The 20066-nt window shown below is 37.6% G+C and overlaps 1 protein-coding gene across 1 annotated transcript; it reads left to right on the top strand.

Moving 5' to 3' along the window:
- The first annotated feature begins 2965 nt into the window (after nt 1-2965).
- On the top strand, nt 2966-19302 carry ANXA1 (annexin A1). Its single transcript, XM_059492573.1, has 13 exons — nt 2966-3089; nt 6581-6659; nt 8908-9001; nt 9784-9878; nt 10593-10706; nt 11295-11385; nt 12346-12425; nt 13361-13417; nt 14739-14832; nt 15365-15460; nt 16450-16508; nt 17397-17519; nt 18932-19302. The coding sequence occupies exons 2-13, from the start codon at nt 6594-6596 to the stop codon at nt 18989-18991; spliced, it is 1029 nt and encodes a 342-aa protein (XP_059348556.1). The 5' UTR covers nt 2966-3089; nt 6581-6593; the 3' UTR covers nt 18992-19302.
- The last annotated feature ends 764 nt before the right edge of the window (nt 19303-20066 follow it).

Raw genomic sequence — 20066 nt, 5'->3', positions numbered from 1 at the left:
CTAATGTGTTCCTCCTCAGTTTTTTAGGAAATGGATAAAAGCTACTGAAGATAAATGAAGTCACAAGGTACAAAAGATCAGAGAGGCTGATTCCAGTTGGCTCTGGATTGCTGTCAGATAGTTCAAAATGGATGGCTTTCATGGCATAAAACAGGTAGAGCTCTGTTCTATGTCAGTAGCTCCCTCAGAATAATGTTATTTCATAACTATGCAATTTGTGACCATCAATTTTCTCTTAAAGTTTATCTCATAGGCAGTCTGAAGGTCATTTCTAAAATGTAGTATTTGGGTTTGGGGAGGTAGAATCATCATTTCCTAAATTTCTCCAGCCTTAACTCTTCTTTAAGGCACCTTGGGTGGAAAAAAAACAGAGTTACAGCAGGCTGCTAGCAGCCTCTGAAATAGATGTAAGGGCTGCTGCTCTTGCTGTCAAACTCCATGAAAATTTCTGACTCATTTTCCCGTCATTTTGTGTAGGATGGATTTCTTGGGGAAATCCCATCTTACCAACTGAGCTGAGTAATCACTAGCCTTAGGAGAAATATTTGGCATGGCCAAATATGGCAAGTTATCAAGTGACCATTTTTCTTTTTTATTTCCACTGAACACTTCTGTTTCTCTCAATTGCATTCCATGCATTGAGTGTTCTAAACAAATAAACTTATTTTTGTCATTTTTGAGGCATTTGAATGTCTACAACAGTGGCTGCATGCCTTGCCACTTCTAAATAAACAACATGCAAACTGTGATAGCTTTATGAAACAAATTACAGAGTAACAATTAAAAACTTAACAATAAACAATTGTTAAGAGCTCCATCCAAATGCAAAACTGCATTTTTTTAGGTGGCAGCATTTTGTACAATAGAACACTCTAGTGCAGATGGTGACTCAGTTGAGCTCCAGGAAGACAGGGAGTCAACCAGCATCTGTCCACCCATTAAGAAGGAAAAGCAAATGCAAACAACTTCTTCTATGACTAGTAGCAGAAGTCATTGTACTTTCTTGTCATATCACTCTGAAGGTGGAAACATGGGCTGAAAGGCAAAAGAATTAATTTAGAAAAAAGCCTAAAAATCCCAAAAGAACAAAATCAGAAAATAGTATTAAAAAGTACTATTATAAAAATGGGGTAGTAATCTGATTATGGGAAAACCATATTAGAAAAAAGAGTCAACAGCATGGAGGAGTGTCTTACTATGCACTTCTAGCACACTGATTCCTACCCTTAGCTGTGCTCATTAATAGACAGGGGAAACATTCCCAGAGAAAGTGTAAAAACAGAGATTCTGGCCAATACCTGAGTCAAGTGAAATAAAACTGCCAGTGTCATTCTGATATGGAATTTGGGTGGGCTAGAGTAATCTGTACATCACACATCATAATTAAATAAACAAATCAACATACACCTGACAGCTTGCTCAGTTTCATTTTCAGCTGGTAGGCCCCTTCAATTCTTCAGTTTACCGAAAACATCTAAAACACTTTTGTCAAATGATATATTAAATGCACAGGGGGAAAGGAAATAACAAAGCATTGGAGAAAATTGCTCTCATAGAATCAGGGTGGCTGGGAACTCCCTGGGGACCAGAAGTGTTCCCATGGGGGTCAGCAGGAAGGGCCTAGCAGCCCCTCCTAACCCATCACCCCAGGAGGAGCAGAAGACCTGGGGTACTCATTCCAGGCATCTGGCACCTCTCTGGGGTGGGAAATGTGACAGGCCATCAGTCCATAGGCTGGGGGGGTCCCACTTTCACTCCCAGCCTTCTGTAAGGCAGCAGGGCAGTGACTCAAGTGGGGAATGAGGGCTGAGCCCCCAGCTGAGGGCAGGTCCTGGGGCTGGGCTGGACTGGCTGCTGTGTCCTTAGCGCTCCTGGAGACTCTCTCCTTAGGCTGCTGGGATGGGGACCTCCTTGAATCTGATGAGCTCGAGATTACTCTGAGCAGCACACATTTTGGCGTATAGAGAAAGATGTAAGTTACGCTGGAACATCCATGTGTGTTATTTTACCTTTGAGAAATTTGTGAGGATTTCCTCTAATAATTACCATCAGTCTGTTCCTCTTTCTCCTCATAGAATTAATTGTTAGACATGGGTTTCAAGGGCAGACTGCATTTCATGTATGCCCGTGTGGGGCAGATCAGCCATACTGGGGGTACTTGTGCATTGCAGCCTGTCAGCAGGAGGAGGATGAAAGTCTGCTGGGAGCCCTATCTGCCCACTGCAAACACTTCTGGCTCAGCAATAGGTATTTCTTCACTGGGCATCATGCTCCAGGCCAATCTGAGATGTTAGTGATGGTGCTGTGCTGTGCTGGCTTGGCAAAGAAGTGCTTGCAGTAAACCACTTCTAACAGATATACCCTCATCTTGGCAAATCACTTTTATTTTGAACTTCAGAGATTAATCTGATTGTTTCAATCTCCTTCTAATTATGTAGGTACCAATTATTTCCCTTATATTAGATATGCCTTTTTCCATGAGCTTCTTTTCAAGAAAAGAAAAAATTATTTAATTAAATACTAGACATGGCTTATTCCTGGGTTATTTCTGCATGGACCCATGGGCAAAAGCTGCACAGCTGATAGCCACCGGATCTCCGTTAAGTGAGGATGCTGCCTTGACTCTTCACTGTTTCTTCTCTCAAAGTTCCACTGAGCAAAGATATATGTTAATATGTTCACTTTTGAAATTATATCACACATTAAAATGTGAAGAGAATTACTCAAATTTTGTTTTCTTAATATTTAATCGTGTGATCCCAAAAGATTTACGGCAATTTATTAAAAGTGGGTATGTGGCTAGGGCAGGAGAGGAGAGCTACCCTGGCTTGCTCATTTGATCTCTTTTCCCTTCTGAAATTTGCTCATACTTTCGCCAGCGCATAGTTTCGCAATGACTTTTTTTTTTTTCCTAATGTTTCTCGACTTTGGGTGGCACCCAGACCTAGCTGCTGCAGATGATTACTTGGGCTGTGGAAACACTGGTTGCTGGGTGGAGTTTCCTGCACAGGCTACAAAAGCTTTGAGAGCCCTGTGCTCCTTTGCTCCGGACTGTGCAGCCCTGCGAGGCAGTGCTCGGGAGGAGGAAGGTAGGATTTTGTAGTTCATCATTGCTCTCTGTAGACCCAGCACTTTAGGAGTTGTATGCTGAATTTGTCAAGTGACGTGGTGCAAACTTTCTGTGGGTTGGACTTGTTGTCAGGGAAAAAGACGGGTGCGGGCAGGAGAAATTCTTTCCATTCTGAAACATTTTACACAAGGGCTTGGGCAATGATTGCTTTTATTTAATGCAATTAAATAAAGGGAATAAAAAATGGGTAAATCTTCAAAAGCAAATTTATTTGGAGTAGACAATTTCGTATGCTTTCTCTTTGCCTTTTTAACAGGCTGCTATAGAAATCTGTGGTAAAAACAAGAGTTCCTAGAAAACTACTGTCCTGTGTATGTAAACATGAAAAATAGAAACAGCTGTTGATACTTTAACAAGAGTTTGCTGCATTGTGACTGTAGAGGAGTCATTGTTCATGAAAGTGATGAGAATCAAATCTCTTAGAAATCAAAATAGAAATAAAATTTTAGAAATCAAACCAATGTTTTAGAAACATAAGAGCAAAATCCTACTTTTCTGACTAAGAACTTGGCAAAGCCATGTAAAAGCTGTATCATCTGGAGTTCTTCGTGCTAAATCTTTCCATAGAATTTTACAAGGATGAGGCTGTTTTTCTCTCTGATGTTTCCATATTCAGCAGATTTTCCACTGCAAAGTAAATGACTATATTAGATTTCCTGCCTATTTTTCTTACTGGGTGACGTGATTGTAATTTACATCAAGATCCTGTTATTGAGCCTTTGAAAGTAACCAGGCATCTAACATGCTTCATGATATGGTTAAATAAGCATAGAAAAATGCTGTCATTTGACACAGACTGTAGTGTAAAAATCTAGTTGTGTAAAAATCTAAATCTAAAATTTAAATATGTTTAATAAAGAATTTTCACAAAATATTAAAAATTTGATTGGTCCTGTTTAAGGGTGCATCTTCAGGGGATTAAGAGCCAGGCAGAAAGCAATATTGTGGTGATTTTTGTGAAGCAACAGTTAGGGCTTTCAGTCTGGATGTCTGTCTGCTTTTGCAATCCCATTGTGTTGTTGGTCGTTCCAACCGGGAATCAGTAGCTTTAGTCCTTTTAATACCACATTAAAGTGGTATTTGGATTGAATGTATCCCTTCTAAATGTACGTATTGTTTACATGATCTCTTTGCCTTTTAGAGTGGCAGAACAAAGTATTAGGCAAGACCTTGTCTCCATTAGGGGACTGGCTGTCTTCCTAGATTCCAGCCTTCTTTTTTCTTATCGGCTGTAGTTTCTTTCAAAGCAGAAGAAGAATTTTATATTAAGTTGGTTTCTTACCTGGCAAAGCTAATTTAAGCAAACTAAGGTCTTCAGCTTCCCCCAAGGGCTGTTGGCTACTTTGACTTATATTAAAATTGCATTATTTCTTTACTAGATGGAAATAGATGGATCTGCATGCCAATGTCTTCATTTCAAAAGAAAAAAAAAATTAAAAGTTTTTAAGGCACAGACTTCTTTTTCTTACTGTATCATTTAAGCCAGAAAAGACATGAAGTTTTAGAGGCTTAATAAACCCAATTTAGTGTAGTCTAGTAGCCTTCTGCTCCAGCAAGCCCCAAAGGCATGGAAACCTTTAGAGCTTGGTGTCACAGGTAAGTGTGGGAATATGTAGAAGAAAGGGATGTGCTTCCTGAAGCTAGCTCTCTCTGAATAGGGTTACTTTATCAGGAAAAACACACTTCTTCTCAGATGTGGTGCTGGGAGACTGAATCTTGTTGCATAGTTTGGAGTGGTTCTCTGCTCTGTGGATCAGTTAGTCAGCAGACATAGCAGGACATGCCAGCCTTGATGACTCAGTGTACCCAGAATGGAGACTGTGTAAAATGTGTTCCCATCCCCTGCATGTGGCCTCCATGTGTGCTGCTACAAAATGCAGCAGAATTCTGGGCACCATACTGCTTCATCTGCCCCTGCTAACTTCAGTCCACAAAAGGGTGCAGGAGTCACTCTGACAGCTTGAGAAAAGTGCAGGCTGCAATTGTGATGTGAGCATGCTTTTCTGATCCTGAATAAATAGTAGGTCGAAAAAGTTGATCCTTCAATCTGACTGAATATTCTGTCCATTATTTACCCAGTTAGACCTACTCTAAATAGCATACAAATACAGATTTTAAATCAGTTTCAGCTTTTCTGACAGCACAGGCAGAGCTAAATTTCTTCCTGAGGGGAGGAAACAAAAACAAGAGTTTTTTGGGGAAGAGAGAATATGGCTGGCTCTTACTTTGGAGAGAGCTGCAGGCAGGCTGTGTGAGGTATTTGTCACTTTTTTGGCTGCAGTACAGAAGCAAGCTTTACAGTTTTGCTGTGAAGGAAAGAAAGAGGTGGGCTGCAGCTACACTCCCTGGTCCTCAACTTGTATCAAGTCAAAAGGCTGGTCTCTGTCCTTCCTACAGGACAGCGGGGATGTGTTAGCAACATAACTAACGTAATTTTTTATAATTGTGTGTATGATCTGTACTCCAAGACTGCAAAAAGAATTTTGTCTTTTAACACCAGTTTCAAAATCAGTCTTGTTTACTCAGCAATACTAGTCATTGCTTACATGTATGCTTAAAAACCAAGTCTTCCCTAGAGCTTGCTGAGGAAGAGTGTTTTTAAAAAAAAATCCAGTTTGAATAACTTTATTTGATAAACCATTTCTTTCTTCTTTCTATTTCCTCACTATTTCAGTTAACAAACAGAATATTCCCCACACCAGCAACTGAAGTTGTTATGAAGCAAGCTATTCATTATTTTTGAGTACTTAATGTCACATCACTCTCATTGTTTCCTTTTCTGCATAGGGAAGACTTTTGGGAAAGTTGGGTGGACTTTCTTTCTGATTGGTAAAAAGCAAAACTTATTTTTATTTCCTCTTCTTAAATCAATAATGATTTATTATTATTATGTAGAAATTGTAGAAAATAGGTAAAAAAAGGCAATGTATATAAAACTATCCAGATTTACTCATCTTCCTTAGAAAATGTCTAGTCAAAGAAATTACATGAAAGTATATTAACAAGGAATTTCTTTTTCCCTAACGTAATACACAAGAACTCCAATGTCTGTAAACGATGAGACAAGAACCCTTGCTTACCAGTGAATTTCAAAATGATCAAACTAAATGGGCATAGATGATAGATTAACTAACTGGTTTGTAGTAACTTCCCTTTGCAATTAAGTGCTAATGCTCGTGTATTACCATAAGCACATATATAGTACTACTGCTGCTCTTATCTAAAACTTCTGAAAGTAGCTGGGAATGTAGGGGTGAGCCGGCAGATGTGGAGCATCACATCACTCATGAAACATCAAAGTTACCTGCCTCCAATAGCACAGGCCAGTCACCATGTGGGACATTAACCATGACAGGTCATTGTGCTAGAGAAGTGGTTTTGAGGGTAGGAAATCTTGAGTTGCACTGATGCTGAAAATGATGAAAAATTGTTTGATGCATCTCTTCCCAGAAACTCTGTCAACATGGCTATGGTATCAGAATTTCTGAAGCAGGCATGGTTCATTGACAACCAGGAGCAGGAATGTATTGTAAGTATTATCAGCTTTTGAGACCACCATATTTATTTGCTTGTGGTCTTACAAGTGGTTTAAAGACAGCCAAACATCATCTTTCATACATGCAAATGGAGGGAAAACAATGGCAAAACTCCAGCAGATTAGAACCGCAACCTAATTTTATTGCAGTGTATAGCCTAATGTAACCATATAATATAGGAAGTTTGCTACAGGGTGAAAAATTGCTCTTATTTGCACCTCTCAGTCCATTTATCAATTCCTCAGCAGAGCTAGTTAGTGTGATTAAACTGTAATTCCCAGTCACTGACTGACTCAGATCAGCCTCTTTAATGTACTAATGTGATGCTGAGTTGTGTGAACATGTATGAACGTGTCCAGGTAATGTATGTGAAAAAACCAGGGACTCTTTGGCTGAGGTCTAGGAAGCCATGAGTTGGAACCCAGGAATGTAAAGGAGGAAGTAAAGTCACTAGTATTTATCCTAGCTTTCGTATCATATGTCATGCTCATGGTGGAACAAGCCACAACATGAAATAAAAAACCTCAATGAGTATGGTATTACATTAGAAGGGAGTGATAGGTTGTGAGGTTACTCTGCTAGGATGATATGGAGAATCTTTGTAATAATGAGGTGGAGATATGAAATGAAAGCAAAGGTAAAGCAGTACGTTGTGAAATCACACAAGTTCCCAAAAAAACTTACAATTTGAAAACAAAATTTTCTAGGGTAAATTTCAGTAAACAAAAGTTTTCTGCTCTAGGCCCTTGTAGATTTTGTAATTTTGACTCCATAACATTTTGTGCACAAACCTTTGGCTCCACCGTCCTATTCCAATTCCATTCCCAGGGTCCTGAGTCATTCTTGGCTACAGTGGTTACCAAGACTTTTGTATTGCTGGTAGATAAGTTTGGCATGGAAACCAGCATACAAAGGTTAGCCTGCAAGATTGAGAAACAGGCAGTGAGACAGTCCCACTCCTTTGTCGACTTAGCAGACAAGACGCAATGATCTCTTGAAAAGTATGCTGGAGACTAAAGATGCCCAGATTTAAATAAGAGATTTAAATATGATGTTTAAGTATCTCTATGCTAGAGATTTAAGTATGCAGTCTGTCTGCTCTCTTACAACTCCTAGTGAGACAATTGTGTAGGGAGATGAGCATTTAATCATCAGATGCTAGAAGTGTACAAAATTCAGTGCAAACTGTTTTATGTAAAATATGTACTCATAAAACCTTGCCCTTTCTTTTGGGGTATTTTATTTTAATCGCAAAGGATTAAAGAACTTGAAATAGTTTTTGAAACAAGAAAAAGACTATAGGAGATTCTGAATCATCTAGCTAAACTAGTGGTGTCTTCTAATAAGAAACCTTGTTGCATATCACAACAATGGGAATTTTCTATAAATCTTTCATCCAAGAATCTTTGAGCATTTTATGATTCTGTAATAGTAGTTAATCAGTTAATAGTAGTTAAATCAGTTATTTAGAGCTGTTGAGGTGAGTGCTGTATGAGTTATTTAGTGCTGTTAGTCCTACCTGTAACTTGATGTGTCACATTGCTGACATAGTACAAGCCAAATGATCTGATGTACAGTTCCCAGAGATCTTCAGACATTGACTAGGGAGTGCCCATGTAGGAGCAGATTCACCAAAATCAGCTAGTGGACAATGTTTTGCAAAGGCTGTGGCTTATGTCCAAAGTTTCAAAGAGGCTGGGCAAGAGGTCTCCACTTCCTTGTAGGGTTAGGCTTGGACACTTCCCCGAGATCTTGAATGCAAGAAATGTTTGAAAGCTTAGATATGAATCAGCTGAGGACACCTGCAATGTGATAACACAGTCAGTTTGCATAAGATAAGCAAAGAAAATACCACTTTACTGGAAGTGCCTTTAGAATTTAATTTTGTGTTTAGAGTCTTTAAAATTTGAGCATAATTTCCTAATTATGATAGTTAATTATTTTCCTATGCAATCCAACTTACACTAAGATATAGATGTTCAGGTACCTTAACTAATTTATGAAGTACTTTTTTGTTTAATATGAGAGCTGTGAAAGGAATAGATCCAATGCATGTCCATTATTGAACCTGTTCAATTACCTGTAGCTACAAAACTGTATGTTCCCTGATGATAAAGGGCAATCCCAAATGCGTAGTTTATTTGGGCATTCAAAACTGCTTCTAGACAAAAATATTCTTTGGTAAGAGCAATATTTTTCTTGTTTCTGTTTTAAATTTTACTTTTTATTTTCCATCTGCAGAAGAGCTCAAAAGGTATCCGTGGAGTACAGACATACCCAAATTTTGATCCATCAGCTGATGTTGTTGCTTTGGACAGAGCTATTACTGTAAAAGGTAAGAGGAGTAAATATTTAACTTACTACATTAGGACTGTTCCTTAGAAAATTTTGAGAATAGCACTGAATAAAATATGGGAGCAAGAGGCAGTGACAAGTGGGAGAGGTGCCTCTACTTTTAAAAGCTTGGCAATACATTAAATTATGCCACTTGGTGAAGAATCTCAACTCTTTGATAGCCTGATTTTGTATTATGCTTCCAGACCTTAATGCTATATTAAAGTTCTTGAATATGTTGAAGGAAGGATTGAAAAAATTTAAATTCTAGGGAAGGAAATAATATTGCAATATACCATACTAATACTTTTTGCCTTGATTTCCATAGAATTCCTGCAAGAGGCGGTGATTATGCTGATAATATATTGTGTGCTTCTGTTACATATCTGTCTTTTAATGAAAATCACATTTGGTGCTTTGTGCTTCCAAAGATTTTTCAGTTTGACTTACTGAGATTAAAGGAGAATGTCATCTAATGTGCTTTTCAATGTGGGTTGTGTTTGTTTGGGGTTTTTTAGGGTTTTTTAGTTTAGTTGAAGATCTACACTCAGAACACTCTAAGACTTCTTGTATGAAATTTCTGTGTCCTACATGGATCTATTTATTTGGTTTCTTAGCTACATAACTAATCTTGTTAGTTTGTAGACAATAACAACTTTTCCTTTGGTTGAATTTTGAGTTTGTCAAGAAATCAAAATATGAAATAAAGCAGATAAAATAATTTAACTGGCTTAATGATGCATATCTTTTCAATATATTGGAATTTTGTTTGTTTATTTAAAGGTGTGGATGAAGCCACCATTATTGACATCTTGACAAAGAGAACAAATGCTCAGCGACAGCAGATCAAAGCTGCCTATCAGCAGGCTAAAGGAAAGGTAAAGTATATCAAACCAAGCTTAATTTTCACTCAGATTATCAAAGTTCCTCCTGGCTCAAATGGTATAGATGAGCAAAGATAGAATACTGAGTAGGATAGGAGAATTGTAAGACCGTAACACTTTTCCACAAACCTACCAATGCTGCTATAGGGAGGGGCTTCTAGTGATTTTAGAACAGTTTTGGATAGACAGTAGAATAAACCAGATTTTAATTTTTTTTCACCGCACTTGAATTTAGGTCAAATTAGAATATAGCCTTTACCTTCAGAACTTGTGGTTTTGTTTAGGGCGAGATTACATATGTTCACTTCAAACTTTATGCAATAAACAATGAGTTCAAATGTTACACAAACAAACAACTCAGCCATAATTGTAAGAGTAATATGACATTATCTTCTCTGAAGAACGAGCAGCCTGTTTTGAGAGTCTTCTTCGGATGCTGTAAATATTTCAATGCAGTTGAACTGCAATGTGTGAAAGCACTCCAGAATACTTACTGAAAAACTCTGCCTGACACTTTAATTAATGTAAAGTGTCAAATGTGACAAATTTGAAACTTGAAGTAGGGCTTCATAATTCTTTCTGTTATATATAGGAATGATGTAGACTTAGATTGATCAGAGGCCAGACTTATGTTTGGACTGCGACTGAACAGCAGCTACACTTCCACCATTCATTAACTTGGTGTCTTTCTTATTCTTCCTGAAACAGAGTCTAGAAGATGCTTTGAAAAAAGCTCTGAAAGGCCATCTAGAAGATGTTGCTGTGGCTTTGCTGAAAACTCCAGCTCAATTTGATGCTGAAGAATTAAGAGCCTCTATGAAGGTAAGGCAAAATCTTCAGAGAAGAACTTTCCTAGAGAACATTTGTACTGATCAAGGCCTGTAAATAACACTGGACATAGATTTCAAGGTTTGTGCATTATCTTTATTTTAACTTAATTTTGTTAAATAAAATTTTTGTATTGGCAACTCAGTTTATGAAAACGACCCAGTAATCCCTGCTGAATTTCAGAGTTAGAGGAGATGCGTTTGAGAGAATGAACTCCTTCTTTCCTTCTGAAAACTGATTGTTAATGGGAGCCATAGCACTTTCATTAGTGTTTACATAGGAGAGAGAAAGAAAAAAGGGAAGGAGGTATTTTCTCTTCATAGATTTTACATTCTTATATTTCATGTGCACTGTTTGATCCTTTTAGCACTTCCTTTTGACACCAGTGTATTGAATGTGATAAAAATTTAATTCTAAAAGAGCTGAAATTACATAATATAGAAGCACAACATGTTTAATTTTTATTTCTCATTCCATGTGGTGTCTTCAAAGCCAAGACAATGATTTTCATCTTATTTCTGTTACAAATTTTAAGTTTGTTCTTTTGAATAACATCTCTAAAACTTCAATCACTTTTATCAGGGGCTTGGAACTGATGAAGATACCTTAATTGAGATTCTGGCCTCAAGAAACAACCAAGAGATCAGAGAAGCCAGCAGATACTACAAAGAAGGTAATTCAGAGCAAGAAAGAAGTATTAAGAAGCAAGAAAGAAGTTATACCATTGTATAACCCTATAGCAGACACATTGGATTCACAACCTCTCTTAGTATGAGGAGCTGAGAACAAAATGGGAGGCAAATGAAGCCTCACAAAAATTTGACAGGGCTGCTGTGAGGAAGATCAAGGTGGCTTTTGCTGAACTATGTCAATCCCAATAGTGAAGGAAAGGATACATCACCACTGCTGGGATTGTGTTGGTCTCATGAATTGTGGAGTCATACATTCAGATGTTTTCTTGTATGCATGCGAAGACAAGCTGCTTTTCTTCACCCGTAACTAAACCTTGGCTGATATTTTAAGATAAAAGCATAGGCTTGAAAAAAAAAAATCTTACTGAGTCAGCAACACAGACGTGTTAGCAGTAGGTGCAGCCAGTGAACTGCAGGGGAAGTCACTTGAAGAAATTACTACAATGTAATGTGGTGTCTCTATGTATTGTCTAATCGAATCCTGTTTTCTGAGATTATGAGGTAACTTTTACCAAGACATTTCTTCTTAGATGCCTATATTAAAAGCTTGATTTTTTGGGTGAGTTTTGTGCTTGAGTTCAATACTGATAAGAGCAGCCAGAAGTAAGGATGTAAAAGAAAAAGGCTCAAAACAAGGTTTGTGTATTTTACAAGCAGAAACCCGAGACAGTGCTACCCACAAGACCTTAGAGATGGACACTTGTCAGCACATTTTAGGTTTAACTTCCAGTTTCAAGCACATCTCAGGATTTAAAGGATATGTTATAAATAAATTCCTTTACTTGAAACCAAATTAAAAGAAAACCATATTCCTAGTGGGCATTTTAAAGTGGGAAAATTAAGAAAATACTGAAGAAGATCATAGAATGGTTTGATGGGACCTTTAAGGATTATGTAGTCAACTTAGTTGATAACTTCAAAACAGAACTATTTGATTGCAGTGCTGAAGAGAGATCTGACACAAGACATCATCTCTGACACATCTGGAGACTTTCAAAAGGCTTTGGTTGCTCTAGCCAAGGTATGCTATGCTTAAGCATTTTGAGTGACAATATCTATAATCAAAAATCAATGTTCTCAAGACTGCTTTAGAGAGATGTGTAATGAATAAAGATTTAGGCAAAATTTATTTATTTATGTTGCTTTTTTAAACTCTCAAATCCTAGACCGTTAGAAACTGTCCTTAAACAAAATATAATGAGATTTTATCTCAAATGCCTTTTAAAACTTTATTGTAAAACAATATTTCTTTTTAATCAGTTATGCTTTTAAGACTTTTTTTATGTTATATTTAAGCACTAGAAAAAATAACAGGCATACTGTCAGGTCAATTGACTAGAAAAAGAATATATTTTTAAAATTAGAGAAATAAAGTTCTTTTCTTTCTTGTTAATGAATGTTCTGGTAGTTAGATAATGGGACAAGGGCAGGGAGTTAACAAGTAGACGATTTATTTTGTATATTTGCATTCAAAATTAGATGAGTTCAAACAGTGGATCTTCCCAAGTAAAATACCCTTTTAAAATGAATAAATATTTGATTTTTGAGTGCACGTATATGAATCTTGTACTCGCATACAGGATGATTTTTTGATACATCCATGTGCATGGTTTAGAATTCCAGTTTTAAATTTCAAATCAACTTGAAAGGATCTATTGAATGATCATCAGGGACCAGGTCACAGGTTTGAAGCCTGTAGTTTTATGTCAAGAAACAAATACTTCCTGTGGATTTTTAGGCAGGAATTAAGGAATAAGTCACTGATGTATGTAGAAGAATGTTCTCTAATTACAAATAAAACAGTTTTATTCACAGGATGATTCACGTAACAGCACCTATTTCCAGTTATGTATTGGATTATGTATGAGAGTGGTGCTGCAGAAGTCTCAAATGCTGAGCTTTAGTGAACTGAATGATTGTGAAAACCAGTGAAATTTTATTTATTTCTTTATGCAGGGTGACCGATGTGAAAACCCTCACGTGAATGATGAGCTTGCTGACAATGATGCCAGGGTATGGTCATGGGCACTTTGCAGAACTTCTTCTGACTTATTGAGATTCCTCTGGCTGTCTGAACCCTCTGCATTGCAGTCCTGACAGATTTCAATGTCATACAGCAATCATTTCTGAGGAGATAGTATTTTACAAAATTCATGAAAGTTAATATATGACGGAAATTAGATATTCACCCTGATATCTAGCTTCAGAAACATTTCTGCAGGACCTCGTCTAGCTAATGAGAAGCATGAAGACCATTTGAAGTTCAAGTCAACAGGTGGAGGAATCAGACCCAGTCTTGCTTCTGTATAAAAGACTTCTTGAATCAAGGAACAAGGGTGTGCTCATCTATATTCAGATCTGCTACCATACACTGGCCATTGTGAACTCCACAGTATGTTAGATAGTGGTATTGCTTTTTAGTGATGGATGTTTCAAGATTATTGGTAAACCTCACAGTCATTTCTCAATAATTCTAAAATAAGCATCTGATCTTTTTCTTACTTCTTCCAAATTAGCGGGACTATCTTTGCTAAAATCTTGATAAAACTCAGCAGTCCTTGCTGAGTTTTCACCAACAAAATGTTACATCACAGTTACAATTTAAGTTTAGATGACTTCAAATTGATTTTTTTAAAAAACCCAGCCAAGAAAAGGCCATTGAGAAATATTGCTTTAATTCCCGTTACATAAGGAGCTTAGTTCTGTAATGAGCCCTGGATGTGAAAGCAAATTAATACTTTTCCTAAGTTCAAAAGTTCATCATTGTTTATTTTGATGCAGAGTGTTAAATCTTCATGCTGTGTGGAGGTCTTTAATTTTTACCCTTAGAGAGGTTTGAGGAGGTGAGGAAAATGGAGGATACTGATTTGGCTTTTACTTTCCTGAAAGTAAAAGTGACTCCTGGAAAGATGAGGAAGTACTTAATAGATAGGTTTCTCCTACATATTGCACCAGATAGTTGCAGAGGTAATGTAGTCAGTGTTATGAAATCCTACCAGTCCTGAGGCTTTCGTGCAGACTGCTGTCATGACTAGTGAAAAATAACTTCGTTCAGGAATGTAGTACACCCAAGAAAGCTAGATGATGGTCGTAAAATGTCTGAAAATATGTTTTCATATTGTTGCATAGTGTTTTCTAGATACTATTAAGACATAAGTGAAGTATGAAGTGTTATTTGACAGAGCTGGAGTTAGTCTGAGGTAGAGTTTTGATCTGGATTGGATCAAGGGCCAGTGTTCATTACTAACAAGCAATGGCCCTCAAAATACAGTATTCCTGTTTGAGTTTTTCCTATTTTGATATTGACCTTGTGACCTTCTTTTCTTTATGACAGGCCTTGTATGAAGCAGGAGAGAAAAGGAAAGGAACAGATATTGGTGTGTTTGTAACTGTTCTTACTACGAGAAGCTACCCACATCTTCGAAGGGGTAAGTTGAACAAAGCTCCATGCTTCTCTGGGATGATTTTTGAACATTGTCTCGTCATGAATTCAGAGAAGATGTAGATTATCCAGACATTGAAGTATGCCTGCAGACTAAGGGTGTGGTTGGCAGCCTAGCTGTTCTTTCAGTAGCAGAGATGAGCAATATCATTTAGGCTATTAAAAAATCTGAAGTCTCAGCTGGGTTGTGATCACAGTGCCAAGCAATGGCAGCTCCCCAAAGTGGTCTTGCTTCTTAGCCAGTTTCCCCTAGACAGGGGGCTATCACACCGTGTCTGGGCCAGTCAGTTGGCCACCCCTACTCCAGCCAATGGGAAGTGAACCCTTCCATCCTACTAAAGTCCCGTTCCGTATGCCGACTCCATCAGCAGTACCTGGCGTGCGGTTACACTGCTCTTTACACTGTGCTGTCTGAAGAAAGTGAGAAGGATGACCCACAAACAGTCCTCTGCTGCAGCAGTGAGGACAGAATAGGGCAGAGACAGAGCAGGGAGAACACTGTTCTTTCCATTATTTAGTCTTTCAGAAGTACACCAAATACAGCAAGCATGACATGAACAAGGTACTGGATTTGGAGCTGAAAGGTGATATTGAGAATTGCCTCACTGCCCTTGGTAAGTGGTTCTGCACATTGAAACCTGCTGTATGTTCTGACTAAACCTTTTATTTTTGCCATAATTGCTCTGATCAGAAACTGTTCTGTACTTACCCTGCTTCACTGAGCTGGCTAAATAATACCTTGTAAAGTCTAATCTAGTCTTGGTGATTTAACTGACGCACCTAAAATAAGTTGAAGTTGATGAATGAGTAGAAATACCTCTCCCAATATTTGGAAGGGTCTTTTAATGGGAAGAGATGAGCTATTCAACATAGGAATAGCTTTAAAAGAAACCCGTATGCCAAAAGTGCTGTCAAAACAGGTACAGTTTGTATCAAAAATCCAATAGTTTTAAACCCGTCTTCAACCAAAGCCACTCTTCTCTAAGTTCCATGTTGCAAGAATACTTATAATACTGGTTATTAAAAACATTAAAAAACATTCCTTCGGTGGTTTTGTTCAAGCAAATGTTCATACAAAATTAGTGACTGTTGTTCATGAACAGTAAGGTAAGGAAGGGACTCCCTCTTACCAGTGGATCAGGAATGTGATTGGGAACCAGGCCCTCACCTTGTTCTTAGCTTTTGTATCACAGTCAAATATACTTTGGATAAAAGAATAATTTTCATCAGATTGCTCTTAGTATCAAAATTGAACTACAACTTGGTTTACAGAATATCAGATTTCAACTTCCAGCTCTGCTATAGGAGGCATAAATGTTTTCACATTTTTCTTCTTGGGAATTGCAACACCTTTATTAATTTTAGGGCAGTAAACTAGGGAGAAATGTGTTGTTTTTATGGTAATTATTCTCCCCTGACTGAATTGCTTTCTGAGTAAACAGAGGAAAGGATCTTACTGTCCTCATACATTATGAAGAAAAGTAATAAAGAAGTACATAAATAGGGTATGTGGGTAGGAAAAATGAGAGGGTTTTGAAAGTGTTTTATTATAATTTTATTACATGTATAACAGAAGTGACTTTGTCTCATTGCTTCATTACAGTAAAGTGTGCCACAAGCAAGCCAGCTTTCTTTGCAGAAAAACTCCATTTGGCAATGAAGGTAATCTAAATAAAGATGATCTCTTTGTAAACATGAGGTGCTTTATAAGCTGAAAAATAAAAAGTTAGCTAGAGGTCTCTAGGCCCTTTGTTGTAGAAAAAGTTGTAGAAAAAGGCTTCAGAGGGAAATTCAGAGTATTTCTCTCGCTCCTTTTATTCCTTCCTTTGAAGCTGGAGACTTTCTTTTGGAGGAGTTGTCTGTTTGCTGTAATATGCTCAGGGGGGCATCTGTCCATCCACACATATCTTTTACTGTTACAGGGACAGGAAGCAGACTGGAACCCTTCTTACGAAACAACAATTATAGTAAAAAGGGAAAAGGAGAGCAGTTATAGATGTTAGCAGGAACCTTGTGGAGGGCTAATCTATAATGAGAAATTCATGATCCTCTGGCAAGTTTGGAGCCCATAGTTAGTGAGGCAGCTGATGATCATGAAACAGTCCAGTATGTAGGTATTGTCATAACCCCTGTGACTTGGTTAGGAGCCATATGGGAAAAATTAAGTGAAACATTATGAAAATGCAGATCACTGCGCTATTAAAAGAGTAATTTAAAAAGGCAGTTAAGTCTAGGCTGTCCCTAATGTCGAGCAAGCACAGTGAAGGACATGTCTGTTTTTAGGAAACAGCTAAGGAAATGTCTAAAAATACTAAAAACCGTAAAAACAACAGGGTGGAGGTAGCCTATCAGGCATGATTTTGTGCTCATAGGGCAGATATGAGACCTCCCTGCTACAAGAGATACTAAAGGAAAAGGAAAGGGGTATGTTCATCTATAAAGAAGTCTGATGGATTAACCTAACTTGATCAAAAAGTATTTCAGTGGTAAAAGTAGCATAATTCTTTTCCCTCCTTTTTCTCCCCTGTTCTTCTTTGTTTGTTTTAACAGGGTTCTGGGACCCGGCACAAGGACCTCATCAGAATCATGGTTTCGCGCCATGAGGTGGATATGAATGAGATCAAAGGCTATTACAAGAGTCTGTATGGCATCTCCCTCCGCCAAGCCATCATGGTAGGTGTTCTCCCACGTGACACGTGAAACACAAAGCAGCCAGATGATTTTTGAAGTCCAGGAAAGATCTGTTAACTTTTCTGCTCCTCAGTCACCAGTCTGTCCTGCACAGCTCATTGTAGACCAATACCTTACGTTTCCAATGGCCCACAGGCTGGGAGACTAATTGCTTTTCCAGGTCAAAGTCGTTGTTGAAAGAGCTGTGGAATTAGTAGTGATGCATGTCTCAGGATATCACCTTACAGTAGAATCCAAGTCTCAAGACATCACCATACAGTAGAATCCAAGAGCTGAAAGGAGAGTACAATATCCCCAAATTCTTGTCCTTGGCAGGAGAGTGGAGATGAGTGCCATGACAGCTCTAAGGGAGGTATTTGGCACAACTGGATATTGTCTTTTAACATTTAGGGTACTCCAGCAAATGAATTTTTAATTTTATTAACATGTATTTGGCCTGTTTCCCCTATGACCTAAGTAAATGAGTTAAACTAACAGAAATACTTTGTTAAAAGGGACTGACCACCCAATGTATTTTCCAGAAAATTCAAGTGGTGAGGGACTCGAAGAAAGCTAAACTGGCCAAGCATCTTTGTGGAGAGTAGTAAACATTACTGAAAAAAAAAAAAAAAGATGCCTTGATTGGAGTAGAAACATACTCCCTACATGTATGAAAATGCCTTTTGGATTTTTATTGATGTCAGCTACTTTTTCAGTTTGGTGCCATAGGTCACTTCAAATCTTCCTTAAGCATGTGTGTTACCTGTAATTTGGTATGTAATTGCACCACCTCATCATGTTCCAAAGTGGTGATTGCATCCAAATGTCTTGAGGCATAGCTTGGCTACACTTTTCATATACCTCTGAAAACTACATTAAAATTAGAGAAAACAAGAAGTGGATTTAATAATTACACTGCATACTTAATGCATATTATCCATTTTTACCAAGTTGAACCAGCAATCCCATGATGAGCAGAGTATCACTGCCCTGTTGGCCTTTGTTTGAGATGCTCCTAGACACAATGTGTGTAAACAGTGTTTTAATATTAATGAGCATTAGACACCACTGATTAAGAAAGAAAGTTTCCCTTTATTTAGAGTAAATCTTAGATAAAAGTCTTCTATGCATCTCTTCCTCACTTATGCCACTAAACCTCTCAACATTTTTACTGGCCTCATCTGCCTGTGCTCCACTCTGGAAATGCATGTATTTATTTCTAGATAATACAAATAACTTCAGTGATGGTGCTTGGTTCCAGCTCAGTCTGTGGCTAACTTGTGTTTTATCAAGGGATTAATTTATATAGATGGAGCACTGATATTTGATCAATGTATATTGAATGTTAATTGAAATTTATTTTACTTGAGACCATTATTCTAACAGTTGTCGGGTTTTCATGCTTAAATTTACAGGATGAACTCAAAGGGGATTATGAAACCATCCTGGTGGCTTTATGTGGAAGTGATAACTAAGTTTCATGTTCCTGAAATGCACTCAAGCCCAGTTGCTGAAAATCTTTATATTTGCATGTCTATGTAAAACACAGGCTTTACACACAGAGGTTTCTGTGGAATGGCACTTAGTACATACATATTATGTTGAAAACCTGTAATCCAGAATGTTTTTTTTCAATATCCTTGCTCTGAACAGCATCATTATTTCTGGTTGCTGTTATTTATCCTAAGGGAAAGAATGTCCCTAAGTTTCTATACATGTGATTACTTATGAAAATGGTAAAGTTTTCATCTATGCTAAGCAAATAAACTTTTAAAAATAAAATTAATCCATGTGTAACTTTATATATCCTTTGCTGCTATTCTGCATTTAATCTCAAGTTGTGTGAGTGCAGTGTGTGTAAAGGGGAAAATCACTAAACAGCTTAATAAAAAAATAATGTAGTAATATCAAGTATAGCTCTGATCTGCATAAGATTTCTTTTTGGCAGAGTGCAACAGGGTTTCAGCCAAAATGTGTCCTTGGTGAGAGCCCAGCCTAACTATTCAACTTCACAATGGGAATGGGGAGCGTGTAGAATTTTAATTTAGGGTAAAGGAGAAGACAAATTTAAATATGCTAATAGTATGAAAACAGTTGTTACCTGTTTACAGGGGCATTGCCAGACAACAGAGGAAATGTTTGTGCATTGCTGCATTTCTCCTACTTTTAAGGCATTTCACTATTTTTTAAAGTATGTATGCGTCTTAGTCAGGGGTAATTGCATTTTGTTTGTAGTCTGTTTTTGTCTACTTCTAAAATGCAAATGCTGATTGTTTTGGAGAGGACAGATTGGTTTGTGTAGTGGTGTATCAAGGAGAAATCACAGTTTTACTGCATGTGAGCTCAGTCCCCCCAGATGTTCACTCTTGTCTGAGAGGCATAAGTTTCCCTACAGTTAGGGAACTACTTCCTTAAACATTTAAAAAAACAGAGGTTATTTAGAAAATTCCATTCATATGGCTCTTTCAAATGGCTGTTTCACAACTGTTTTAAATGTTGTGATCTATTTATTGCCATGGAAACTTGCAGCCCTTTATTATAGTCTGGAAA

The sequence above is a fragment of the Ammospiza nelsoni genome, chromosome Z, assembly GCF_027579445.1.
Source record: "Ammospiza nelsoni isolate bAmmNel1 chromosome Z, bAmmNel1.pri, whole genome shotgun sequence".
NCBI classification, from domain to species: Eukaryota; Metazoa; Chordata; class Aves; order Passeriformes; family Passerellidae; genus Ammospiza; species Ammospiza nelsoni.
This window is presented reverse-complemented; position numbering and strand designations above follow the sequence as displayed.

Excerpts from the sequence above, each read along its gene's own strand:
- ANXA1 (XM_059492573.1), top strand. The coding sequence starts at position 6,594 with ATGGCTATGGTATCAGAATTTCTGAAGCAGGCATGGTTCATTGACAAC. Across the intron at positions 11,386-12,345 it reads CAGCAGATACTACAAAGAAG|TGCTGAAGAGAGATCTGACA; the intron begins GTAATTCAGAGC and ends ATTTGATTGCAG. Across the intron at positions 15,461-16,449 it reads GAATTGCCTCACTGCCCTTG|TAAAGTGTGCCACAAGCAAG; the intron begins GTAAGTGGTTCT and ends GCTTCATTACAG.